The sequence below is a fragment of the Sinocyclocheilus anshuiensis genome, unplaced genomic scaffold (assembly GCF_001515605.1).
Source record: "Sinocyclocheilus anshuiensis isolate Anshui unplaced genomic scaffold, SAMN03320099.WGS_v1.1 scaffold624, whole genome shotgun sequence".
Taxonomy (NCBI): domain Eukaryota; kingdom Metazoa; phylum Chordata; class Actinopteri; order Cypriniformes; family Cyprinidae; genus Sinocyclocheilus; species Sinocyclocheilus anshuiensis.
In genome coordinates this window covers 444,706-469,173 of record NW_015554128.1, presented here as the reverse complement: position 1 = coordinate 469,173, position 24,468 = coordinate 444,706, and the positions used below count along the sequence as shown (strand labels likewise).

The window sequence follows — 24,468 nt, the reverse complement described above, 5'->3', positions numbered from 1 at the left end:
ATCTATTCTATATAGTGTTAGTTCTATTCTATCTCCACATGTAATGTGTTTTTATCGATATGTAGATGTCCCAGGACTCCTCTACACTGAGGGAGGAAGGAAACAACCATTTTAAAGCCGGTGATGTGCAACAAGCTCTCAGCTGCTACACCAAAGCTCTAAAGATCAGCAACTGTCAATCCGAGAGTGCAGTTCTGTACCGCAACCGAGCAGCATGCTATCTTAAACTTGAAGACTGTACCAAAGCTGAGGCAGATGCCACCAAAGGTAAAAATGACATCTGGTGTTTCACCTTCATCACCAACATCATGTTCATCACTCTAACCGAGTCATGTTTCCCGTTCTCAAGCTTTGGACGTAGATCAAGGTGACGTCAAGGCCCGAATAAAGCTTTCCAGGACCTGCTTAGACAGCTAGAAGCACAGATCCTGCAGAAGGTAGGCTATGAATGGTGCCTGCAAAGGAGAGCATCACTATTACTATTTATGATCTGAAAATGAAGTCATTTTTGTGTTTATATATAGGCAGCACAGCTCTCCTCCACAGACTCACGAGTTCAACAGATGTTCAAACTCCTTCTGGATAATTCAGCTCCGATTTCAGACAGACAGAAGGTGGGGAAGGCCACCTTTAAACTTATTATAACTTTTAACATACAGTCTTTGAGATGTTCTCTGTGTGTCATTGTGTTTTAATCAGGCTGCTCAGAACCTGGTAAACCTGAGCAGATCTTCAGGAATGATGGAGTCAAACTCCTCCAGAATCTTCTTGATTCCCAGCTGGAGGAACTGATCCTTTCTGCTCTCTGAACTCTGGTTGGCCTGTGCACCAGACACCAGTCAAGGGTGAGTAACTTCCCTTCACAGTCAAGCTTATTATTTTAACCCAAAGGTATCATATATGAGGCTTCTCAATGTATGCTTATTGTTTTGTTTGTAGACCATGGCCATTGTGAACGAGGTGGGCATGGACAGGTTGTGCAGCGTCATGGCTTCTGCTGCTTCCACCGTGTCTCTTTCAGCATGCCATCTGCTCCAGGTGATGTTCGAGGCTCTTACAGAGGGCATGAAGAAAGAGATAAGAGGAAAAGATGAGGCCATACTGCCAGGTGAGACGCCGACCTTCACTTTGAGAGCTCATTTCAGCGACCTACTTTAAGCCCATGACAAGACCAGAAATAATTTCCAGCAGAGAATTTCTGTTCTACTTCTTTAAGACTGGGTTATGTCACTTTAAAGACTAAAATAAGTGTTTATGGCCACAGGTTTGTTTGTTATAGTTAACTAAAACTACTGACTTGAAATAAAATAAACAATAAATTAAATTAAATTAAATATAAAAAGCTTTTTATTTCAGCTAGTTGCCAAGGCTTAACGTAACTTGATGTACTAAATAAAAATGAATAGAAACTACATAGACATATATTAAAAAAAAAAAAAATACTAAAAATGACAAAAACGCACAGCAATATTACTAAAATTTCAACTAATATTAAAATGAAAATGGAAAATCGCTAAATAAACCCCATTTGGTGGATCAGGACCCCGACACGAGTCAGACAGATTTTGTATAACCTTGAAGAGGTTTATTTTATGAAAATGACTGAATGCATGAATAAATAAAACTATAAATATATGAATCATCTAAATATCAGTGAAATAGTGATGAAATATTGATTTGAGATTTTTGTTTTTATTGTATTATATGAGAAGAAACAGCGATATGAAAAATAATGATATGAGAAGCTTGCACAGCTATGCAATCGGTATTCTTGGGAAAGCAAAACTGAAAAATTCACTGCAGAATTCCACGATTAACCAATTAGAATCCAGTATTCCAGAATGCCCTGTAATATTTTTCTCTTTTTTTTAATTTTATATTTCCTCCAGTCTGCAAACTTCAAAGTGTTTTTAAAACATAATATAAAACATAAAACTACAAGTATAATTGTAGGAAATTGCTGTAATGACATATTACATATTAATAACATATTATTGCCCTTTTGTTGGTTTTGATTGCTTCTATTGTCCTCATTTGTAATTCGCTTTGGATAAAAGCGTCTGCTAAATGACTAAATGTAAATTAAATTCAATTCAAGTTTATTTGTACAGCGCTTTTCATGATATAAATCATTGCAAAGCAACTTTACAGCAAATTAAGTTTCTACAATATTTAGTGGTAGCTTATCAGTGGTGAATGTAATAACATTCTTATTATGTAATAATAAGAATGAAATGTAATAACACATGCGAAACATCCATTGATATTGGTGTCTTCTTGAGTCATAAATATGAAATATAATTGAAGCTGCATCAATTTTGAAAATGCTTTGTATGTATTGCAGAACCCTCCCGTGAGTTGCGTTCCATGTTGCATCATCTAATTGGCATGCTTCCTGCATCCAGCGTGTCTGGCGCCGGACATGACAGCGCCATCAACCTGCTAGTCAAACAGGTGCTGCGAAAATCCTTGAAAAACCCAGACAACTCTCTCACCCTGTGGGTCATCGACGGTACGTTTGACCGGCTTTGATCTGCTCTCATTTGAGATTTAGTAGACATGTGTAGACATCACTGATGTTAAAAATACTTTGACACCTGAACAGGTCATTTGATGTTTTGTTTTTTACTTTTCTTTAGGGCTGAAGAAGATTCTAGAAGTAGCAGGAACTGTACCCGAGGTCGAGGGTGGGCCGCCGCTCACAGACAACACTCCTATGAGCTGCTCCGTTCTACTTAATAAGCTTTATGATGACCTGAAGAGCGATGAAGAGAGGGAAAACTTCAACAAGCTCTGTGAGGAATATGTGCAGTAAGTTATACACAGGCAGAATTGTGAGAGACAATCTCAAAATTGTGAGGAGAAAGTCTGAATCGTTACATTTAGATTTTTTCTACAGGCATCACTTTGGCAGCTCAGATATGGAGAATAAACTACGAGCGATACAGACGGTGTCTGTTCTGCTGCAGGGTCCCAGTGATGTGGGAAACCGCACCCTGGAGCTGAGCGGTATCATGGATGCCGTCATTTCCCTTTGTGCGTCTGAAAACATCACTCACCAGCAGGTGGCATTGGAGGCGCTCATTCATGCCGCTGGCAAAGCCAAGAGAGCGTCCTTCATCACAGGCTCTGATCACAGCCAATGGCGTGGCTCTGCTGAAAGACCTGTACAAGAAGAGCGAAAATGACCGGATACGTGTGCGAGCTCTGGTGGTGAGTGTTCAGACTAAAAGACATCTACATTTCGAGAGATGTATCTTTTGTTTTCCTGAATTCTGTATGTTTCCCATGTGTTTTGTAGGGGTTGTGCAAACTTGGCTCCGCTGGAGGCACAGATTTCAGCATGAAGCAGTTTGCAGAAGGTTCAACTCTCAAACCCGCCAAGCAGTGCAGGAAGTAAGTTTTGAGCTTTGCTAATAGCGTTGTAGTGATCAGTTTTGCGAGGGCAACCACTCATTTTCCCTCAGCAGTGTAAAAAATCTAGTTTAGACCAAGCGGCAACCTCCCCCTCTCTCTTGTGAAGCCAACAAGGAAGTGACTTAAGTTGTAATTCATCGACTGGCCGCTAGAGACTGGCTGCAAAAGGGAATCCCATAGAAATCCCATATCAGTCCCATAGACTCCCCATGTTAAAATGCCCAACTTTACAGCAGAAAAAAAAAACGTTTACAGCCTGGTTCCAAAAATTATTTTGGTTTATATAGCTAATTTTGCCCTTCATGACAACTGTGAGGGGGGTGAATTTTTTTTATAAGTCATCCGTTTAAATTATATTAAGCCTTAAAGTTCTGAATAATTAAGGGCGTGGCCACTTGAGTGACAGGTGGATTGCCGCCGCTGTCACCACCGTCGAGCTAGGTGGGCGTGGTTTCAGCAATCAGCTCCCGCCTTTTTGCCCATCTTCGATTATCCGGGAGTGACGCGCTGCCAAGATGTGACACCCGGCTCCGCCCACTTTAAGCTTCAAAAACCTCTTCAGGAACCTACGGGTGACGTCACGGACACTACGTCCATGTTTTTATACAGTCTACGCTCCTGTCCTTTAAGACAAGGGTTTTCATACTGATGTCAGGGGGCTGAGGAAAAAAGGTTTTTTTTAGGAGATCTGAAAGTTAACATATTAACTTAAGATATTCATATGTTTAAAGAAATATTTTTTATTTATAATAAAAATATATTTTTATTAATGTATTATTTTTAGTTATTATTTTATGAATATTATGTAAGAAACTTTTTATTTCATGTATTATTTTTAGTTATATTTTATGAATATTGTGTAATAAATTATTTGTATTTATTAATGTATTAATTTATTTTTAGTTAAATATTTACTAAATTAATAAAATATTAATAAATCTTAAATATTAATAAATTATTTTAAAATTATTTAATGTATTCATTTATATATACATTTTTAATGTGTATTATTATCATTATTATTATTATTTAATTATATTTCTATACATTTTTGAAAATAAATATTATTTTGTATATTATATATATATATACACAGTGTATATATGTATATATATAATATTTAATATATTGATATTACATTATTAAATTGAAAATATAAAAGAAAACAAAATATAAGATTATGTAATGTCTATTAATCTATTATAAATCTTTATAATATCAATATAAAATGTCTTGTAGACATGAAACTACACACAATATTTACTCATCAAAATATATCTTATCGTATCACAACATATTTTAAGACGGAGGTCTCTCAGAAGGGGATCATCATATTTGGGGAGTTTTAATTAATCAAAGGCTAAGAATCTGCTCATGTTCAGCTGTTATTCATATGCAGTACCAGTAGCATTTAAACTTATGCAGCTGTCTTCATTTTACCCTTTTCATTTTTTTGCAGCTGCAGCAAAAGCAATTTTTGAATGGTTGTGCATATGTAAAACAGACTCCTTTAGAGAAGCAGAACGATCTATAATTGCAAAGGTGTTCGTGCAGGTGGCCTTCAGCTGTCTCTCTTTCCCAGGTGGCTCTGCAACGAAGCTCTTCCCCCAACATCCCGGCGATGGGCTATCGAGGGTCTGGCCTACCTCACACTGGACGCCGATGTGAAAGAAAGCCCTTCAGGCCATGTTTGAGCTGGCTAAGGTATTGCCTTTCCCACATGCTAATCACTGGCACCTATGCATCTCCCTCATGTTCTCATTTTCTTTGCATGTTTCTTTGCTCTTGCTATGATGTTGAGAAGCCAGACCCTCAGATGGTGGAACTAGCTAAATATGCTAAACAGCATGTACCTGAGGAGCATCCAAAGGTAATTATCACAAATATGATGAACATGTTCACAGAAAATTAACATGCTGTTTATGTAATCATTTAAAACCTGTATCACTTTTTATTTTCTGAAGAACATATGTTTAGTAGAGTGTTCACGATGCTCTTTTCCATCTAATGAAAGCATACAGTGAACAGGGGCCATCAAGCTCCAAAAATCACAAGAAATGTAGTCCATACGACCTATTTGCAATATTCCATGTCTTCTGAAGCCATACTTTAGTTTAGAGTGCAAACAGACCAAATATTAAATAATTAATTGCTCTTTTCTATCCTTTTGTTATAGAAAAAAGAAAATCACAGGGGTTTTGAAGCAACACGAGGGTGAATAAATGGCCAAATTGCATATATTACACTGTCTACAGTAATGTCTCATCTTGTTTTCATGTAGGATGCCCAATCGTTTGTAGAGAAGAGGGTGGTGAAGCTCTTGGAGGCCGGGGTGGTGTCAGCGTTGGTTTGTATGGTGAAACAAGAGAGTCCTGCCCTCACAGAGGCCTGCAGAGAGTGTATCACCAGGTCTGCTTTCAGTTTGATCATGTCTAGAAATATTCTGTCCACTATGAAGCACACTCAATTTGAAAAATTCTGGCCAAATTCAAAGGCTGCCACTGTAAAAGTAATTTACTTGCACTCCAGTTTTGGCCCTTTCCCACTGCTGGCACCACTACTGTCTCAAATTCAGATTAAGCCTTGGATCAATTTGTTCCATCAGGGGAGATTGTTTGAAAATGGATTTCAGTGTGCAGAATGGTTATTCTCCATCCAAGGAAATGGCCCCTTTATCAGATTAAATAAGCGTCTCTTTTCCTCTTCCTGACAGGGTGATTTTGGCTCTGGTGGAGAGACAGGAGGACAGAGGGTTAGTTGTGGCACAAAGAGGAGGAAAAGTAAGCATATTCTGTCATCTCGCCTGTTGAGTTTTAGATCCTGCCAGGACCAGAATGAGAACATTTTACACCATTATGTTAATATACACTACCATTCAAACGTTTGTGGTCGGTAAGATTATTTAATGGTTTTGAAAGAAGTCTCTTACGCTCACCAAGACTGCATTTATTTGATCAAAATACAGTAAAAAGTAATATTGTGAAATATTATTACAATTTAAAATAACTTTTCCATTTTAATACATACAAATGTAATTTATTTTCAGCAAATTTTCAGTCTTCATACTAACCGGCACTTGTCACAGCATTTATATATTGTTGCTCTTTTGTTAGTTTGATTGCTTCTATTGTCATCGTTTGTTAGTCGCATTAGATAAAAGCATCTGCTAAATGTCTTAAGTGTCAGTTTTGATCATTTTAATGCATCCTTGCTGTTTCTTTCAAAAAATCAGAAACCTTAATGACACCAAACTTTTCAACGATAGCATGTGACAGTTTTCTTACTTGCTTGCTGCAGGCCTTGCTACCACTAGTTCCTGAGAGCACAGATAGGGGTAAAATCAAAGCAGCGCAAGCTCTGGCCAAGATCACCATCACATCCAACCCTGAGATTGCATTTCCAGGTGAGAGGGTATGTCAGCACCTTATTTCACCATTCTCACTGATTGCAATCAGGAATTGAATGTCTAATGTCATGATTTGTGTGATTGTGTAGGTCTATGAGGTGGTGAGACCCTTGGTCAGTCTTTTGGCGCTTGACTGCACAATGCTGCAGAACTTTGAGGCTCTGATGGCCCTCACCAACCTGGCTGGCATCAGTGAGAGACTCAGGTTAGCTAGCACCAACTAAAACATATTTAATCATGAATTTCACGCAATACTTCACCCAAAAATGAAAATTGGCTAAAAATGTACTAAGCCCCAGGCCATCCAAGATGTAAATGAGTTTGTTTTATCATTGGAACTGATTTGGAGAAATTTAGCATTCCATCACTTGCTCACCAGTGGATCCTCTGCAGTGAATGGGTGCCGTCAGAATGAGAGTCCAAACAGCTGATAAAAACATCACAATAATCCACACCACTCCAGTCCATCAGTTAATGTCTTGTGAAATGAAAAGCTGCATGTTTGTAAGAAACAAATCCATCAAGACATGTTTAACTTAAAACCGTTGCTTCTGGCTAAAATATGAGTCCCCTATCCATAATATTGCTTTCTCCACTGAATTTAAATTGAAACTGCCATAATGATGGATTTGTTTATTACAAGCACACTGCTTTTCGCTTCACAAGATGTTAGTTGATGGACTGGAGTGGTGTGGATTATTGTGATGTTTTTATCAGCTGTTTGGACTCTCATTCTGACGGCACCCATTCACTGCAGAGGATCCATTGATGAGCAAGTGATGTAATGCTACATTTCTCCAAATCAGTTCTGATGAAGAAACAAACTCAACTACATGTTGGAAGACCAGAGAGTGAGTGAATTTTCAGCAAATTTGGTGCTGAGCTATTACATTATGCCACAGAACAACCCAACCATCAAAACCACATTTCAATCCCACAGGCAGAAGATCATTAAGGAGAAAGCCGTGCCTAAAATAGAGGGCTACATGTTTGAGGATCACGACATGGTCCGTACTGCTGCCACGGAGTGTATGTGCAATCTTGCCTTAAGCACTGAGGTTTGTCACATGACAGTATGCCGTTTTAGACCTGATTTTGCTCTAAATCCTTTCTGAAAAAGAATGCTTTTGTGGTTTTCTTTGATGCATCAGGTGCAGAAGTTTTACCTGGTTACGGACAGTGACCGTCTCAAGTTGCTGGTGCTCTACAGTGGTGAAGATGATGTGCGACTGAGGAAGGCCACGTCAGGCACGCTGGCCGTGCTGACCAGAGAGATGCCCGAGCTTTGTACATGTATTCCTGGCACAGTGAGTACCCATTTGAGTCTTACAAGATTAAGAAATTCTCACATTCTTTATCTCAGTCTGCTTACTTTTCTGTAGACAAGCCACTGGCTGGAGATCTTCCAGGCTCTGCTGCTCAGTGAAAATCAGGACCTGCGGCATCGTGGCGTGGTTATCGTAATGAACCTCATGCAGGCCGACAAAAGTCTAGCTGAGAAACTGATGGAGAGTGAGGCACTGGAGATCCTTTCTGTCCTGGCTAAAGGAGACGATCCCAACCAGGCCTCCATTCAGAAAGCCGCCCAGCGCTGCTTGGATCTGGCTATTGAGTATGGCGTCATTCGGAGCAGCGAGGGCGGAGTTAATGGTAATACCATATGATGCAGTATTGGAAAGGGGAGGGGGGGTTGAGCCTTATGTCCGCTATGGATAAAAACGTAGCACGCATTATGTGCACTCAGTTTATTTTACATGCACATTCCAAGATATATGATTATTTATTCCCCTTAGATGTGTGATGAGCACACATTGAAAGTATTGATCTTATGTTATTTATGCCTTGGCACATTTGTTTGATATCACCTCACCATGTATATTCAGGTCTTAATTGTTGAATGTGAAATTATGTATTCTGATTTTATATAAACACTAGTTTTGTTTCAAGTTTGGTGGTCTTGTTTTTATTCTTGTTTTTGTTTTTAACAGATTAAGTAGATTTGGTTGGGTTTAATATTTATGACTTTCCACACTGTTTTGCAACTACCAAGCATTTAAAAAAAAAAAAACTAAATAAATATTTTTTATCACCTTTGCCTCTTACATGAGAATTGGTGTGCATGTTTCAAATGTTTTTCTAGTGAAGTTTTGCTCATATATTACACCTACTATTTCATTTTTCATAATAAGTAAAATCCTTAATTTTAAAATTTTGTGATATTGCTGATAATTGAGAGGGGTTTCTAAAAAATGTTTTTCCTTTTTTTTCCTCCTTATAAGGGCAAAAACGATTTACATAAAACATTTTATTAAATATTTTGTTGAATAAAGAAAAAACATTTTAACTTATAACTGCTTATTAAAAAATGAAAAACCTGACATTTTCAGTGAGTTAACTTTTGATGTAATATGCAAATATGTTCATATTTAACAGTGATTATCTGCATAAACTACAGTTCAAAAGTTTGAGATTCATAACATTTAATGTTTTGTTTTTTTAAAGTCTCATATTTACTAAGGCAGAATTCATTTGATAAATACAGCAAACACAGTAAGATTGTGATATATTTTTGCAATTTAAAGTATTACTGTTTGAATATATTTTAAAATGAATTTGCTGAATTTTCTGCATCATTACTCCAGTCTGACGCCGTCAAAAATAATTCTAATATGCTGATTTTCTGCTCAAGAAATATCAGTTTAAACGTATTATTATCAATGTTGATGAAAACAGTTCTGTTTAATATTTTTGTGATGACTGTATTTTTCGGGATTCTTTGATGAACAGGGTTCGTTTTTATTTTAAATAAAATAGAATAGAACTTTTGTAACATTATAAAGGTCTTTATTGTCACTCTTTACTTTAATGCGTGCTTGCTTAATAAAGGTAATTTAAAAAAAAAAACTGACCTAAACATTCGAAGGGCAGTGTGTATTACAAATTAAAATGGATAAAGCGAAACAAAAATAGAACTCAGTCATTCTTGAGAAGTGGGACAAAACGGTGCAAAATTAAAAAAATAAAACCTTGTACTCAGAGAAATGAAACTACATTTATGTATCTTATATGTACTAAGCTACTGAGCTATGCTTTGATACAACCTCCTAACTTTTCTCTTTTTTAACAAAATGTGCTTTTTTACCTTGGACTGTGTAATATAATTGCAGCTTAATCTTTAACAGCATTCAAGATGTTTTTAACATTTCAAAACACATTCTCGTGTTAGCAGACATATTACACTTTCACATGTGACCAATCTATATCATTGGAACACAAAATCTTATGGTGGTGACATCTGACGGTGTTGACACATTTGCCATTTCTTTCACAAAACCAGTGGCGTTCATGTAGCCATTTTCTTTTTTTCTGTTGATGTTAATGGAACCTGCTTCAGGAGAATCAAATTATCCAAATATTTCAAATAATTTCCTCAGCTGTGACACAGGAAATATTAACATTAGGATTTAAAATATTCTAAAACTTAGCAGAGCCTGTCTGACACTGCTGTACTCTGCAGAGGTGAACTGTGGCAAGGGGGTCCTTTAGAGTGACAGCTGCCCCTGATATTCCCTGATTTTATTACATTTTATTGAATGTCTGACAGTGTTGACAAAAAGTGGGGACGCAACTTTAAAATCGTATTAAACATGCATGTGTCATTAAAAAACAACCTTGCTTTGATAGGAGATATTATTAAGTGTTGCTTTTGATACAACAAGCTCTTTTTCATCATTAAAAAAACATTTTTATCCATTTTATTGCATATGAATGCTTCAACCCTTCTCTGTGGACACACTGTTTTAGATGTAGTGAGAGGACATTAAGAAACACAGATCTGGTATAATAATGAGAAAATTAAATTGAAGGTGATAATTGTGTTAAATACATCCTATTATTAATCCCTCATGACATTTAAAATTGAAAATATTTTTATTTTTAAACTTAATAGTTACCCTTGCTGGACCGGTTTTGTCCCATGTCTCAAGAATGACTGAACTACATATCTCGTTGACACAAACGGCACGAGCGCTCTCACTTTCCATAGAATCCAACCGCACATCACATGACTCTCCGTGACCAATCAGACACGTTCCATGCAGGCATGAGCCGCAGTATCATTCTCGTACACGTTGGCGTTATTTGAATGGGAAAACTGTGTATATAATGTAACAAAACTATGGTTGATTCAACCGTTTTCACCTACACTAACAAGGACTTTATAAATGATGTTTGTTCTGTCCAGCAGACCAGGTCGAGGTTTGACATCGCGCTGCGGTCCCGGTGGACTGAGAAGAGGAACGCCGGGCTGTTCCGGTACCATCTGGACGATCTGGAGACGCGCATCCTCCCTGGTCCGTGTAGCTACATCGCTCAGCTGAACATCATGAGGGGCATCGAGAGACGAAAACCTCAGGAGATCCTGAGCGTCCGGCAGAACTTTGACCCGAAGCAGTTCAATTTCAACCAGATCAACCCAAAAGAGCTGCTGCTTGAATTACTGAAAGAAAGCGAAAGCTCGTGTGAAGCCAGATGCCATCGAAATGGTTCAAAAAGGAAGTGCAAAGTCATAATAAACGTAAGTCCGTTAGAATTCGGTCACTGTTTGCTCGTACCAGAACCGGACCGGTGTCACCCTCAGATACTGACACATTTGGCGGTCCAGATGGGGATAGAAACGGTTCTGCTGAGCGCTGATCCGGGATTCAGAGTTGGTTTCAACAGCCTGGGTGGTTTTGCTTCAGTCAACCATCTCCATCTTCATGGCTACTACCTAAACCACCAGCTGAGGATTGAAACCTCCCCAGCAGAACCGATCCTGCCTAAAAAAAACTTGTATCGCCTTCTGGACTTCCCAGTAGGCTTTCTGTTCTACACCCAGGGTTCAAACCTGGATTTGACAGTCAATGCAGTTTGCAGTCTCACTGATACTATGGTTGATAGGAACATTGCACACAACATCTTCATCACCCGAGGTTGCCCTCCACAGAGGGAGCGTGACCCGTCTTCTTCTCGAAACGGGGTGAGGGTTATCGTTTGGCCCCGGCTGTCCTGTTTTGGGGCCAAAGAAGAGTCTGCCTTCAACGTTGCCCTGTGTGAGCTTGCCGGACACCTTCCCTTCAAAAACAGAGAAGACTATGAGACAGTCACTGAGGACAGAGTCCAAGACATCATCCGGAAATATCTGCTGCCCCAAGAAAAGTTCAGTGAATTGCAAAAGCATGTCATGAAATGTTTATAGATGGTATTTTAAAGTTTTTTTTTTCTTTCTCTTGAGGTTACAAATGAAGTACATTATATATATATATATATATATATATATAGTTAAAAATTCACAATTTTATTTCATATATGTGGTGTAAAAATTGTATTAATTTTTTTATTGAATATATATATGTCGTGCAAAATATTTTACATATGTTATGTGGTGAAAAAATAGCATTTTATTTAAAGCTGCGCAGTCCGTAAGTTTTGCCTCTTTGTCGCCATCTCTGTTTGAAAACCTGGAATTGCAGCTGTGTGCGGAATTATCTTCCTTGTGTGGGTTGTGCTCTTGCACGGCTCAGGCACGGATGAATCTAATGTTTTGAGGAGTATGTGTGGCAGTCAGTCACCGCACCAGTGTGAATCCTATACTTAGTAATCACAGATTCTAGCCTACGGCTTGGAATATATGAGCCCCTGAAGAGTATGTGTGGCAGTCAGTCACCGCACCGGTGTGGATATTCACTGTACTTCGCAATCACAGATTCTAGCGTACGTCTTGGAATATGACCCAAATAAGAATTTTCACCATATATTGCCATCTGAACAAGTAAGTAACAAGTCTGCCATGTTTGTTCTGAGCAACTGAAGAAAAAATCATTACCATAAATCTCGCTACCATTGGTGATTAAATCTAAAGATCAGGCTAAAGTAAGGCGATAGTTTTGAACACTGGCTGGTTATGTACTTGCTCAAATATTGATTTTGGATCATTTTTGACCAAAAAAAGTTACAGACTGCAGCTTTAAAAAATACAATTATATTCTATCTACTGTTGTTTTAAAAAAAAGATGACAACAATACAGAAAATTGTGTGCTGTTGCATGACCGTGTCACTTTGCATGTTTAATTTAATGACAGACATCCTGTTTTTGGCAATAAAAATATAAATTTTGCTTTTTGGCCTTTTTTTGTGTAAAAATGTCAACATTCGACAGTTAGATCAAATAATGAGTCAAAAAGAATGTTAAATCATCACACTGAAAGTATGTGAGATATAGTATCTCAGGCAGTAAGCTGTGTTATTTTACCGGTCGCCGTGATTTTGCCAAGTAAGACATGTTCCTGGATCAACATAACTGTCCAAAAATATAGACTTGACCCAATCCCTACCACTAAACCTAACCCTACCCATAATTTATTCCTAAAAACAGTGTGAAATGATAGCTGATTAACAAGGGTAGAAGCACCTAACCCTGATTGTAAGCCTAAAACTGATATTTCCTGAAAAGTTATCCCTCAATTCTGATTGGTTGATAGGAATGTTGTTCCAGGATCAACAAGGATGTTGATCCAGGAACATGTTGTACTTGGTGAAATCACGGTCACCGTATTTGACCACAGAAGTTGTATGCTTGCATAGACTCAATACTTGAAATCCTTCTTTATAGCTCCCTCTAGTGGCATGTGAGGGTGAAACGCGGTTAAAATACCACATTGGGAAAAGTGATAATTTGATTTTGGGAATAAAATACGCAATTACAAACATTTGTTTAGTAGGCTACATTAATGTTTCATGAATTAAATGGTTTCATACAGTTGAAACTCAGCTATTCGATACTTAATTGATTGAATTATAAAATTGCATCTAAATTAATCAATTTGCTGTGTTTCAGGGCTTTAAACATGATTTCTGATTATATCACGGTTCCATTACACAATGTTCCAGCCCAAACAAACAGCCTGACGTCTGAACTGTGTATAATTGCAGCATTTCGGTAAGTGGACACTGTTAGCCTGAACCAGTTCTTGATCAGATCGTGATGAACAAGGCAGATTCTGCTATACGTCTGATTGAAATGTACGCCTGCGGTTTTCTGAGTGTGCCTTTGTACCCTGACTGTAGTGTTTACAGCTCAATGAAAAATCAAAATCAAAACCACACGCCTGAGAGGATCTAGGCCAGACAACTTAAAACCATCCTGGCGTCATTTAAACGCTCTCTGTGGCCTCCAATACCTATTAATTCCAGGTGATGGTTGCTGTAACTAACACTAAACCGGTCTGAGGAGACCTGTGTCATCTGTTTCACACCACAACAAGAACCCTGCTGTGTATCATGTGTATGGATCCTTTTATCTGCCATCTAACCCCACAGACACTCTTGAGGGTGTCTAGATGATACATTTGCCTTTTAACTTTACTGAACTTCATACTCATACTCTTCCAAATAAATCAGTAGCAACAATCCTTCAGCCAGTGCGTAACCCGAACGTCCACTGAGTGACGCCTGCAGACAGAAGAACGTTACCAGAGCGTGACTGATAACATTTACATTGCACATGTAAGTACACCACGTACCAGATACTACTCAAAACTGGTGGAGGTTTAAACCCTCCAGCAAAAGCTTCAAAATAAACGGTCTGGATCTAATGGGGGACATATATGTCAGTCTCTAGGCAGGTTGGGCTGCAGCAGTTCTTACAGACCAGCAGATATGAGCTTTAACCTCTGTCACAGACACCCATGAAGCCTTTGCCATCCTCCTACACGTCCATATTTGGTGACATAATGAACAAACTGAACATTTGACAACTATGGTAAGCCCACAAGTACACATCAAGTGTGCCATTCGGGGGCAATGTCATATACTCAATGGAGATGGGAAGTTTAAGCATGTGTCCCTTATCTAAAAATACTCTGAGCCTCAGGAATTACACTTTCACATAACCACTGCAGAGCTCTCAGTCTTCACAATTAATTACAAGGGGAAACAGTGAAAATTAATGGCCTCATTCATGCATCTGTAAGATCAATGAGTAACGAGTCAATGCCTGGAGAAAGAGAAAGGTTAATAAGCATAACTGTACCATACATGCACATTGTACAAATGTGCCAATGAGAAACTGGTGAAAGTTTAAAAATGCTCCACAAATTAGCGAAAATTGAAAATCAAATAAATCAGCCCAAATTTATCCTCCTGGCCCAGACCCAGCTACAATTACAAGAAAAATCCCATAAAAACAAAATTCATAGGCCTACATGTTGTGTATGAGGAGATAGGCCTATTTACAGTGCCGGCCCGTCCAACAGGCGGTACAAGCGGTCGCCTGGGGCCCCGCCTTAAGGGGAGGGCCCCACAGCCGCGAGGTTGTCAATTAAATTTCTGATTAGGCTTGTTCGAGATGCATCTGCGCTGCGCAGACTGATCAGCGTATGACATCAAAGACATTAAATTGGAGAGCAGATGACTCTTATGCTTTTGAATCGCTCTCGTGGTACTCATCTATGGATGACGCACCTGTTCTGTACAGTGCGACATATATGTTAAACGCGCGGTCTGTGCGATCAATAAATTTACCACAGTAGCATGCGTGCATGGGTTTTACATGGGTTTGAGCCTATTTTCAAACCTGTTGTTCAACAAAGAGAACATTTAATGACTTGCTTTTGCTCCAAATTCATTTAATAACATCAGTCGAGTGTTTGAAATAACTTCCTTTTGTGAGCTGACGTGGTTTCAAATCACAGAACAGGGCAAAATCATTATTTTTAGTATTCTATACAGTGATAAAGGCAATGTTGATTAGCATTGCATTATAAATATACTTAATTCATATAAAAATACCTGAGATGGCTTGAAGAACACAGATAAACCATTTAGTCGCAATCGTACGTTTATTGTCTATGTATCTCATCAGTTAAAATGTGTCTACTTGCTTTTAGTGATAGCTTATGCCTTTGTTCATATTAGGGATTTCCTGGAACATCCTATGATTTACCACTTCTATGAGTTTTTCACTTATGGATTTACTGCGCGAGGGCGCCCTCCGGCTACCAGAATGAAACAGACATTGCATTAATATGTGTGCACTCACTAATGCTCCAGTGTAGAGGAGTTTTTTTCTCTCTTTCTTTTATCGGTTTAAATATTTTTACATGTGTATGTTGAATGTGTTAAGGCACATTTACGCTTAAATATTTAAATTGTCTTTTTATGTGTTTTCTCTTAACTCCTTAAATTGCTATGACAGTTTTTACACTAGTGAGGCCCATTTTCATTATCCTGCCTAGGGCCCCACAACCCTACGGGCCGGCACTGCCTATTTGTCTGGGCAATTTTTAACATTTAGCTTTAATAAATGTGTTTAAATATCTGAATGTGTGTCTGAACAAAATCTAATGAATAATGTTAAAAAGTACTGAATAAAATAATGCCTTTAAAACGTCATTTGACACCTAAGTGTATAGTGTTCTTGGAAGTAGTACGCTAGCTGTTCATTTAGAACGCAGCCAAATAATTTCCCGCGTAAATTACGACATCTTGGTGGCATTTAAAGACGAATGATCCGATTTACAATGGCTGAAAACCCCAGTTTCGACTTAACAGATTTACTCTAAATGAAAAGTTTTATTCTGAACTATCTGAATACTCATATTAGAACTGAACTGAATCCAGATATTCCGACAACACACAGGCGCTTTAAAATCCAAAGCGCCACCCATTAGCAACATGTGGCGTGACTTGTAGCAATCAGTCATCCTTAGACATTTCTCGCAAATGTTTTTTTTTTCTTTTCTGAGGGAGGGGGCGAGGAATGGAGACACGGACACACCTCCGCACTCCCGCTGTGTTTAAAAGTGACACTAATGCGCAACATCACCAGACTGCTTTACAACCTGCAGACATGGGCAACTGCATGGACGGCATCAGGAACATCTGCGACCGGCCGAAGAATACTAACATCAAATGGAGTTTACCTGCCGTGTGTTTCGTCTGGCAGTTGTCTATGATCATTCTTTTTGGGGTGTTTGTGCGGTATAATGAAGAGTCAGACACTCACTGGGTTGACTACAGAAAGGAAAACAATATCACAAGTGATATCGAGAATGACTATTACTTCAGATATCCAAGTAGGTGCACAATTCTGTTTTCTTATTTTAATTAGTGCCAATTACGTTTATTATTCCATATGGATATTTTTATTATTATTAATACAGATTTTGTAATTAGTATTTACATGTTCTAGGACACATTGCCTTTTTTCAGATTATTTATAGATTTTATATATATATATATATATATATTCAGATCAGTAATTATGCACATTAATTTTAAAATATTTGTTTTATTTTAAATATTAAATGTTTTATATTGTATATAAAATATGTAAAGAAATAATTTGTATAATATATACAAAATATTAAACTATTATTATATATGTAAATTATGTTTATAAAATTATATAAATTATTATTTTTACATTGTAATAATAATATATTACTTTTATTAATATTCTTTTGTATTATGTGTCAATCTGTCTATCTTATTGTCTATTTAAAGATTTCATAATTATTAAATGTTCTAGAAAATAAAATAAAAAAATATATAAAATGTTTATAAAATATACAATTTATACATTTATATAATATCTAAAATATTATACAACTATTTACAATAACTTACAACTTACATAACGTATCTATCTATCTATCTATCTATCTATCTATCTATATATATATCAATCAGTTGCTACATCTGTGAGCTTTTCTCCTGCTCTCATATATTTGAGAACCTGCATACCTTCTTATGCACATGGGACTGTCATTTTACCACAAATGTTCTTTTGTAACAGGTGGCACAGGGGGAGGTAGGGGGTTTATTTACTCATTGACTATGTAAAGAATCTTTTGAATCTTCGAAGGTGTGGTTGAATTCCTCAGTCATATATACTGTAGATCTTCAATCTTCTGCTCAGACTATCCTCTGTTCTACAACTATCGACGTTGCAAGTGTTGGATGACATGTGGTGTATGAAGTCGGACACAAACTATTGTTTGCGGACGGATCAGATGTCACTGAATGCATTTTGTCATGGTTGAGGAGTGACTACCACTGCAGAAGACTGTTAGAGGAGCTCATCTTCTTGCAATCCAATTGTAGACCAGACTCGAGGTGTCGATTATGAAAATATTCCCTGAAAAGAGCAAGGACAATGTGGAGTGCTTAGCATAAACACAAGAGCGATGGATGATATGCTTTATATAACTGTTAGTGGTGTGAGATTTGATACCACTTAATGTGCCTGAAAATAAATGTACCCAATTAACTCGAGTTACTTGCCACAGAAAATGTTCTTGTTGTATAAATGCAGTCCAGACAACTTCGTAAGACTTGTAATTGATCCAGGCAGTTGTTACTGTGGGAGATTTCATTGTTTTTTGACACCCACCTGAAACCTGGAGTTTTGTAGCTCCTGCATCATCGGTTGAGAAGGATTTCAAGGTGAACCATCATGCCAGGCCAGATCAAAAGGACAGCCGAAGAGCTTTCATGCTAACAAGGGCCAGCAGGCTCTGTTTCTCCATGCAAATAAGGGCTTGTTCAGAAAGCACAGCTCTGTCTGTTGTCATTAGCAGTTTTGTGTTGTCGCCAGCATCTAGATGTCCTTGTGCTGGTGTTGTGGACTTCTACTGTGGAAGAAAACCTAGAACATTTTGACAACAACCAGCCCAACCCCGTCCTGTTCTGGGAAATTGATGTGTGGTTACTTTTCAGCTCTGCTACAATTTAGTCAAATTCACTGTTGCATTGACCTCAGTTATGCCACCAAATGGCTCAGATTACAGTTTGTGACTTACTAAAACACACTTTTGTCCTTAGTCATGGTGATGCGACTGGATATTGGCTGCAAATGTACATTCAGAGTCATTTATTTCAAGTTCTATTGTTTTCCTCTTTTCTAATGCAGGGGTTTAAAAATGGGGTACAGGACCCGCAAGAGAGTGCTAAGGGGGTCTGCGAAAAATGTGAGAATTAAAAAAAAATGTTATGTATTTTTAGGGCTGTCAAAGTTCAAATGTGCGCTTAAGATATTAATAAAAGTATGTGTCACATTTTTTAAAGTACATTTACGTTCACCAAATTTGGTTAATATTCATTCTGCTTTCTAAAGATGGATGTGAAGTATTTTCTATGATGTTAAAAAAAAAATAAAAAAATAAAAAATATATATATGTACCAGATTAATATTTATATGAATTTAATTAAGTTTATATAGATTCAAGTTACAATTGGTAGTTTTCTCACACAGTGTAAATGGATTTTTATACTACTATTCAGTTTGGAGTCAGTAAGTGTTTCTTGTTTTTGTTTTTTTTAAAAGGCACATTAAATTTATCCAAATTGGCTGTAAAGACTATTATTATGTTATTGAAGATTGCTATTTTTGTTTTTAAAATCCTGAAAAATCTTGAAAGATGTCTTGTTTTCAAAAAATGTAAAATAAATAAAATTGGAATGGTTTATGTAAGATCATGTGACACTGGAGACTGGAGTAATGACAGGAATAAATTACAATTTAAAAATGTATTCATATAGAAAACAGTTTTTTAAAATTGAAATAATATTTCACAATATTACTGTTTTTACTGTATTTTTAATCAAAGAAATGCAGCTTTGGTGAGCGTAAGAGACTTCTTTCAAAAACATAAAAAAAAAATGATATATATCATACTAAAAATATATACTTGTATATGTATAATATAGATGCCTCTATGATTTACGGTAAGAAGGGAATCATCATATGTGACACTGGACCACAAAACCAGTCTTAAGTCACTGGGGTATATTTGTAGCAACAGCCAAAAATACATTGTATGGGTCAAAATTATCAAAAGAAGGCTTAAGGCAATAAGGCAAGAAGTAGGACCCATGTAAATATCGAATCAGCTTTCCAGCGCTGGAGAGAACTCAAGGAGCGGAAGGCCTGCGATCGGACACCGAGGTTGCTTAGTTTCTTCTCGATAGGTGAGTAACACCGCGCCGCGACAGCTAAAGTCTGTCTAGTACTCTGGACTCGATAAAGCGACCGTTGAAAATCATTTGAAATGTGTGTCAATACTTCATAAATAGAATGCAGCAGCAGTTTTCTGTCGCGTCCGGTGTAGACACGGTGTAACATTGGTTTTGCTTTGTTTCACAGAACTAATTGTTGCCTGGGTTGCTTACGTATGTGTGGGGTGGAGCTATCAAAATAGGGGCGAGACCCTTTTGGGGTAGGGGTGTATTTGTTTTGGTGATTTCAAATGTCAACATTGGCTACCAGAAATCGCTTACCACCTTGGAGTAAAGTTCATGTTACATGAAGATATTTTGTAAATTTCCTACTGTAAATATATCAAAACTTAATTTTTGATTAGTAATATGCATTGCTACGAACTTCATTTGGACAACTTTAAAGGCAATTTTCTCAATATTTTTATTTTTTTTCACCCTCAGATTCCAGATTTTCAAATAGTTGTATCTTGGCCAAATATTGTCCTATAAAGCTTATTTATTCAGCTTTCAGATGAATTATAAATCTAAATTTCGAAAAATTGACCCTTTTGACTGGTTTTGTGGTCCAGGGTCACATATTTGGGGGTGCTTGGCATCACAAAGCATTCAAAACCCAATATTTAGCCAATGTTACCCAATTACCCAATGTTTTGAACCAGTATGGGTTTTTCACTTCTGACTGTTTGCTTAAATCCTTGATAACACCTCTTTCTATTCGGCTGATTTCTTATGATCGTCACTATGGTTTTGATTGACTGAATTGGTAATATTTTTCATCTTTCTGCAGGTTTTCAGGATGTTCATGTCATGATCTTCGTGGGCTTTGGTTTTCTCATGACCTTCTTGAAGCGCTATAGCTTTGGTGCCGTGGGATTCAACTTCCTGGTTGCGGCTTTCGGCATCCAGTGGGCTCTGCTGATGCAAGGCTGGTTCCATTCTCTGGACTACACCGACGGAAAGATCAAGATCGGTATAGAAAAGTAGGTTACTTCTCATTTGTGAGATATTACAGTTGCCAAAAAAAAGGGGCCACAGTTTTATTTAAAACCAGATCAAAAGTAGTACTGAGAGATGATCCCTTCCACCAGAATTAGCTGATTTGCTCAGTTGTTTGAGGTTGAATGCAGAAAATAAGCAGTTTTTGGATGTGAACCTAGTGTTGATGACTTAGAAGGACAGAAGACCGACAAACCAGTTTGTTGTTTACCTCAGCTATCACTTGTTGTAAACAGCAATTAGAAAAACAGCCTGACAAACAGGAATGTGAATGATCCTACCATGAGAATGCAGGCAAAACTTCTGTAATCAGCAGTTTTTATACAGTTTGCTACTTTGTATGTTTTATCATCCAACCCTTTAGTGTAGTTTGTGTGCAAACACAAATTCAGGGAAACGAAGGGGGCAAATGTTAACTGGTGATTGGTTGATTTAAACGTTTTCCTCTGTGTTCAGCTTGATCAATGCGGATTTCTGTGTGGCGGGGTGTCTGATCGCTTATGGGGCTGTTCTGGGGAAGGTCAGTCCTGTTCAGCTGTTGGTGATGACGCTGTTTGGTGTCACGCTGTTCGCCGTTGAAGAGTACATCATCCTGAACGTCCTGCATGTGAGTCTGATCGCTGTTTTACTTTGTATTTTTAGAGCTTTCAAAGTTAACATGCACTTAAGATGTTAATAAAATGTTTTATCATACTATTTTACACATTTACAGTCACCAAATTTCATGCTGTTTCCTAAAGACAAATGTGAAGTGTTAATTTCTATAAAGTTACCTGAAAAGTATTAAAATAATAAATACAAATAAAATGTTTATATAAATTCCAAATTTCTTTAAAACACTATTTATTTCATTATTTATTTAATCTAAATACCTCAAATTATTAATTATTATTAAAATGATTACAGTACAAATGTATTTTCATACACTACTATCCAAAAGTTGGGGGGGGGTTCTTTGTTTTTTTTTAAATAAATTAATACTTTTATTCAGCAAGGATGCATTAAATTGATCAAAAGTGACAGTAAAGTAATATAATATTACAAAAGTTTTATATTTCAAATAAATGCTGTTCTTTTAAACTTTCTTTTCATCAAACAGTCTTGAAAAATATGTATCATAGTTTCCCAAAATATTAAGCTGTACAACTGTTTTCAACATTGATAATAATAATAAGAAATGTTTCTTCATCATCAAATCAGCATGTTAGAATGATTTCTGAAGGATCATGTGACACTGAAGACTGGAGGAATGATGCTGGAAATTCAGCTTTGTCAATGATAATAAATATATTGCATAAAATAATTTTGATTGTAATATTTTAAGAAATTACTGTAAAATTCCAAGTTTTTACTGTATTTTTGATCACAAATGCATGAGAAGCCCCGAAGACCCCAGACTTTTAAACTGTAGTGTACATTGATCTCTCAACCACAGTGTTTTATCTTTTAATTCTGTTAGTATACTGAATGTAGCAGTACACTAGCATAAAGATGAACTTATGTCTTTTAGTTCAAATACAGGACATCAAATGGCTTCATGCTAACCTTTGTTCAATGATTCAATCCCTGTTAGGCCAAAGATGCTGGCGGCTCCATGGTGATCCACACTTTTGGAGCTTATTATGGTCTGTCCATTTCATGGGTTTTGTATCGGCCTAATTTGGATAAGAGCAAACATTTGAATGGGTCTGTCTACCACTCGGACGTGTTCGCCATGATTGGTAAGTCCATTAATCTTGTTATAAATATTAGGCCGAGCTTGCATTATATTTTATTATTGGACTGCTGGACATTCTGTGCAAAAGCTTGCTTGGCAAATACACAGAAGGACACTGATGCAAAAAGTAATTGAAGGCTCAGATACTGTTTGCATATTACCTTCTGGCGTCCTGTGCAGGCACCCTGTTCCTGTGGATGTTCTGGCCAAGTTTTAACTCTGCCATTGCTGATCATGGAGACGGTCAGCACAGAGCTGCCATCAACACATATCTGGCCTTGGCCTCCACCGTTCTCACTACAGTCGCCATGTCCAGCCTGTTTGAGAAAACAGGGAAACTAGACATGGTAAGCATCTGCCTTTTTTTGGCAGACCAGATTCACTTAATCACAAGATTCTATAAGATAAGATCACATAGAAAATTTTATTTTATTTTATTTTATTTTATTTATTTCAGACCAGATTCACTTAATCACAAGATTCTATAAGATAAGATCACATAGAAAATTTTATTTTATTTTATTTTATTTTATTTTATTTTATTTTATTTTATTTTATTTTATTTTATTTTATTTTATTTTATTTTATTTTATTTTATTTTATTTTATTTTATTTTATTTTATTTTATTTTATTTTATTTTATTTTATTTTATTTTATTTTATTTTATTTTATTTTATTTTATTTTATTTTATTTTATTTTATTTTATTTTATTTTATTTTATTTTATTTATTAAAATGTGATTTCCAGGCCTGGAAAACTGAAACGGAAATGAATGAAATCAAATATTTTGTGATGGTAGTAATGTCATGTAAATATATGAATAATTATATTGATTTATTTTTAGTTATGCCTTGTTTTAAATATTTAGCGACTAGATTGTTTTTCTCCTGTGTGTGCATTGTGAGTGAACTCTATTCAATTAAATAATAATAATTATTATTATTGTAATTTTTTTTTTATCCAGTAAATGCAATGTCTGGACAAGTCATGGAAATTCATTGGTCAACCAGTTCACTTTCTCATTTAGGCTGTTTGGAAATGCATGTGATTTTTAATTTAAATGGAATGAATCCCAAATGGTGTGTTTTTCCCTTCCAGGTTCACATCCAGAATTCCACGCTGGCAGGCGGAGTTGCTGTGGGAACAGCAGCGGAGTTTATGCTGTCACCATATGGTTCTTTGATTGTGGGTTTCTTCTGTGGCATCATATCTACGCTGGGTTACATTTATTTCTCGGTGAGTCTCGCCTGTCAGATGAGTTATTCCAGATATTTTTCCTTAACTCGATTCATTTGATCAAGAACATTGTCACAGTAAAAACTTTCCAGCAATTGTCTTTTGTTATAAATGGCTCATTTGTCTCTACTCCTCAGCCGTTCTTGGAAGAGAAACTGAAGATTCAGGACACCTGTGGCATCCATAACCTGCACGCTATGCCAGGGGTCATTGGAGGAATTGTGGGTGCCATCTCAGCCGCTGCTGCCACCAACACTGTTTATGGAGATCTAGGGTCAGTGAACAGAAAAAGAATTGCGTTGTATTTCACATAACACCGGTTTAAAGGAATAGTTCATCCAAAAATGAAACTTTGCTGGAAATGTACTCCCCTTCAGGCCATTCAAGATGTAGATGAGTTTGTTTCTTCATGGGAACAGAATTGGATAAATTTAGCATTACTTCATCACTTTCTCAACAATGGATCCTCTGCAGTGAATGGGTGCCGTCAGAATGAGAGTCCAAACAGCTGATGAATACATCACAAATAGCCAGAAGCAATGGTTTTCACTTCACAAGACAGTAATTGATGGACTGGATTGTGGATTATTGTGATGTTTTTATCAGCTGTTTGGACTCTCATTCTGACGGCACCCATTCACTGCAGAGGATC

At 36.9% G+C, this 24,468-nt stretch overlaps 1 protein-coding gene and 1 pseudogene across 1 annotated transcript in view; both read left to right on the top strand.

Annotated features, from left to right (window-relative positions):
* The first annotated feature begins 444 nt into the window (after positions 1 to 444).
* On the top strand, positions 445 to 12,066 carry LOC107670196 (protein unc-45 homolog A-like; annotated as a pseudogene).
* Positions 12,067 to 16,365: 4,299 nt separating this feature from the next.
* The window catches only part of LOC107670225 (ammonium transporter Rh type C-like 2), an 11,303-nt gene continuing 3,200 nt past the window's right edge, over positions 16,366 to 24,468 (top strand). The window contains exons 1-7 of the mRNA XM_016462756.1: positions 16,366 to 16,939; positions 20,653 to 20,845; positions 21,318 to 21,468; positions 22,435 to 22,582; positions 22,759 to 22,925; positions 23,679 to 23,816; positions 23,954 to 24,090. Of these exons, the coding sequence (XP_016318242.1) occupies positions 16,624 to 16,939; positions 20,653 to 20,845; positions 21,318 to 21,468; positions 22,435 to 22,582; positions 22,759 to 22,925; positions 23,679 to 23,816; positions 23,954 to 24,090 (1,250 nt within the window). The 5' untranslated portion in view covers positions 16,366 to 16,623. The remainder of the gene's footprint in view (positions 16,940 to 20,652; positions 20,846 to 21,317; positions 21,469 to 22,434; positions 22,583 to 22,758; positions 22,926 to 23,678; positions 23,817 to 23,953; positions 24,091 to 24,468) is intronic.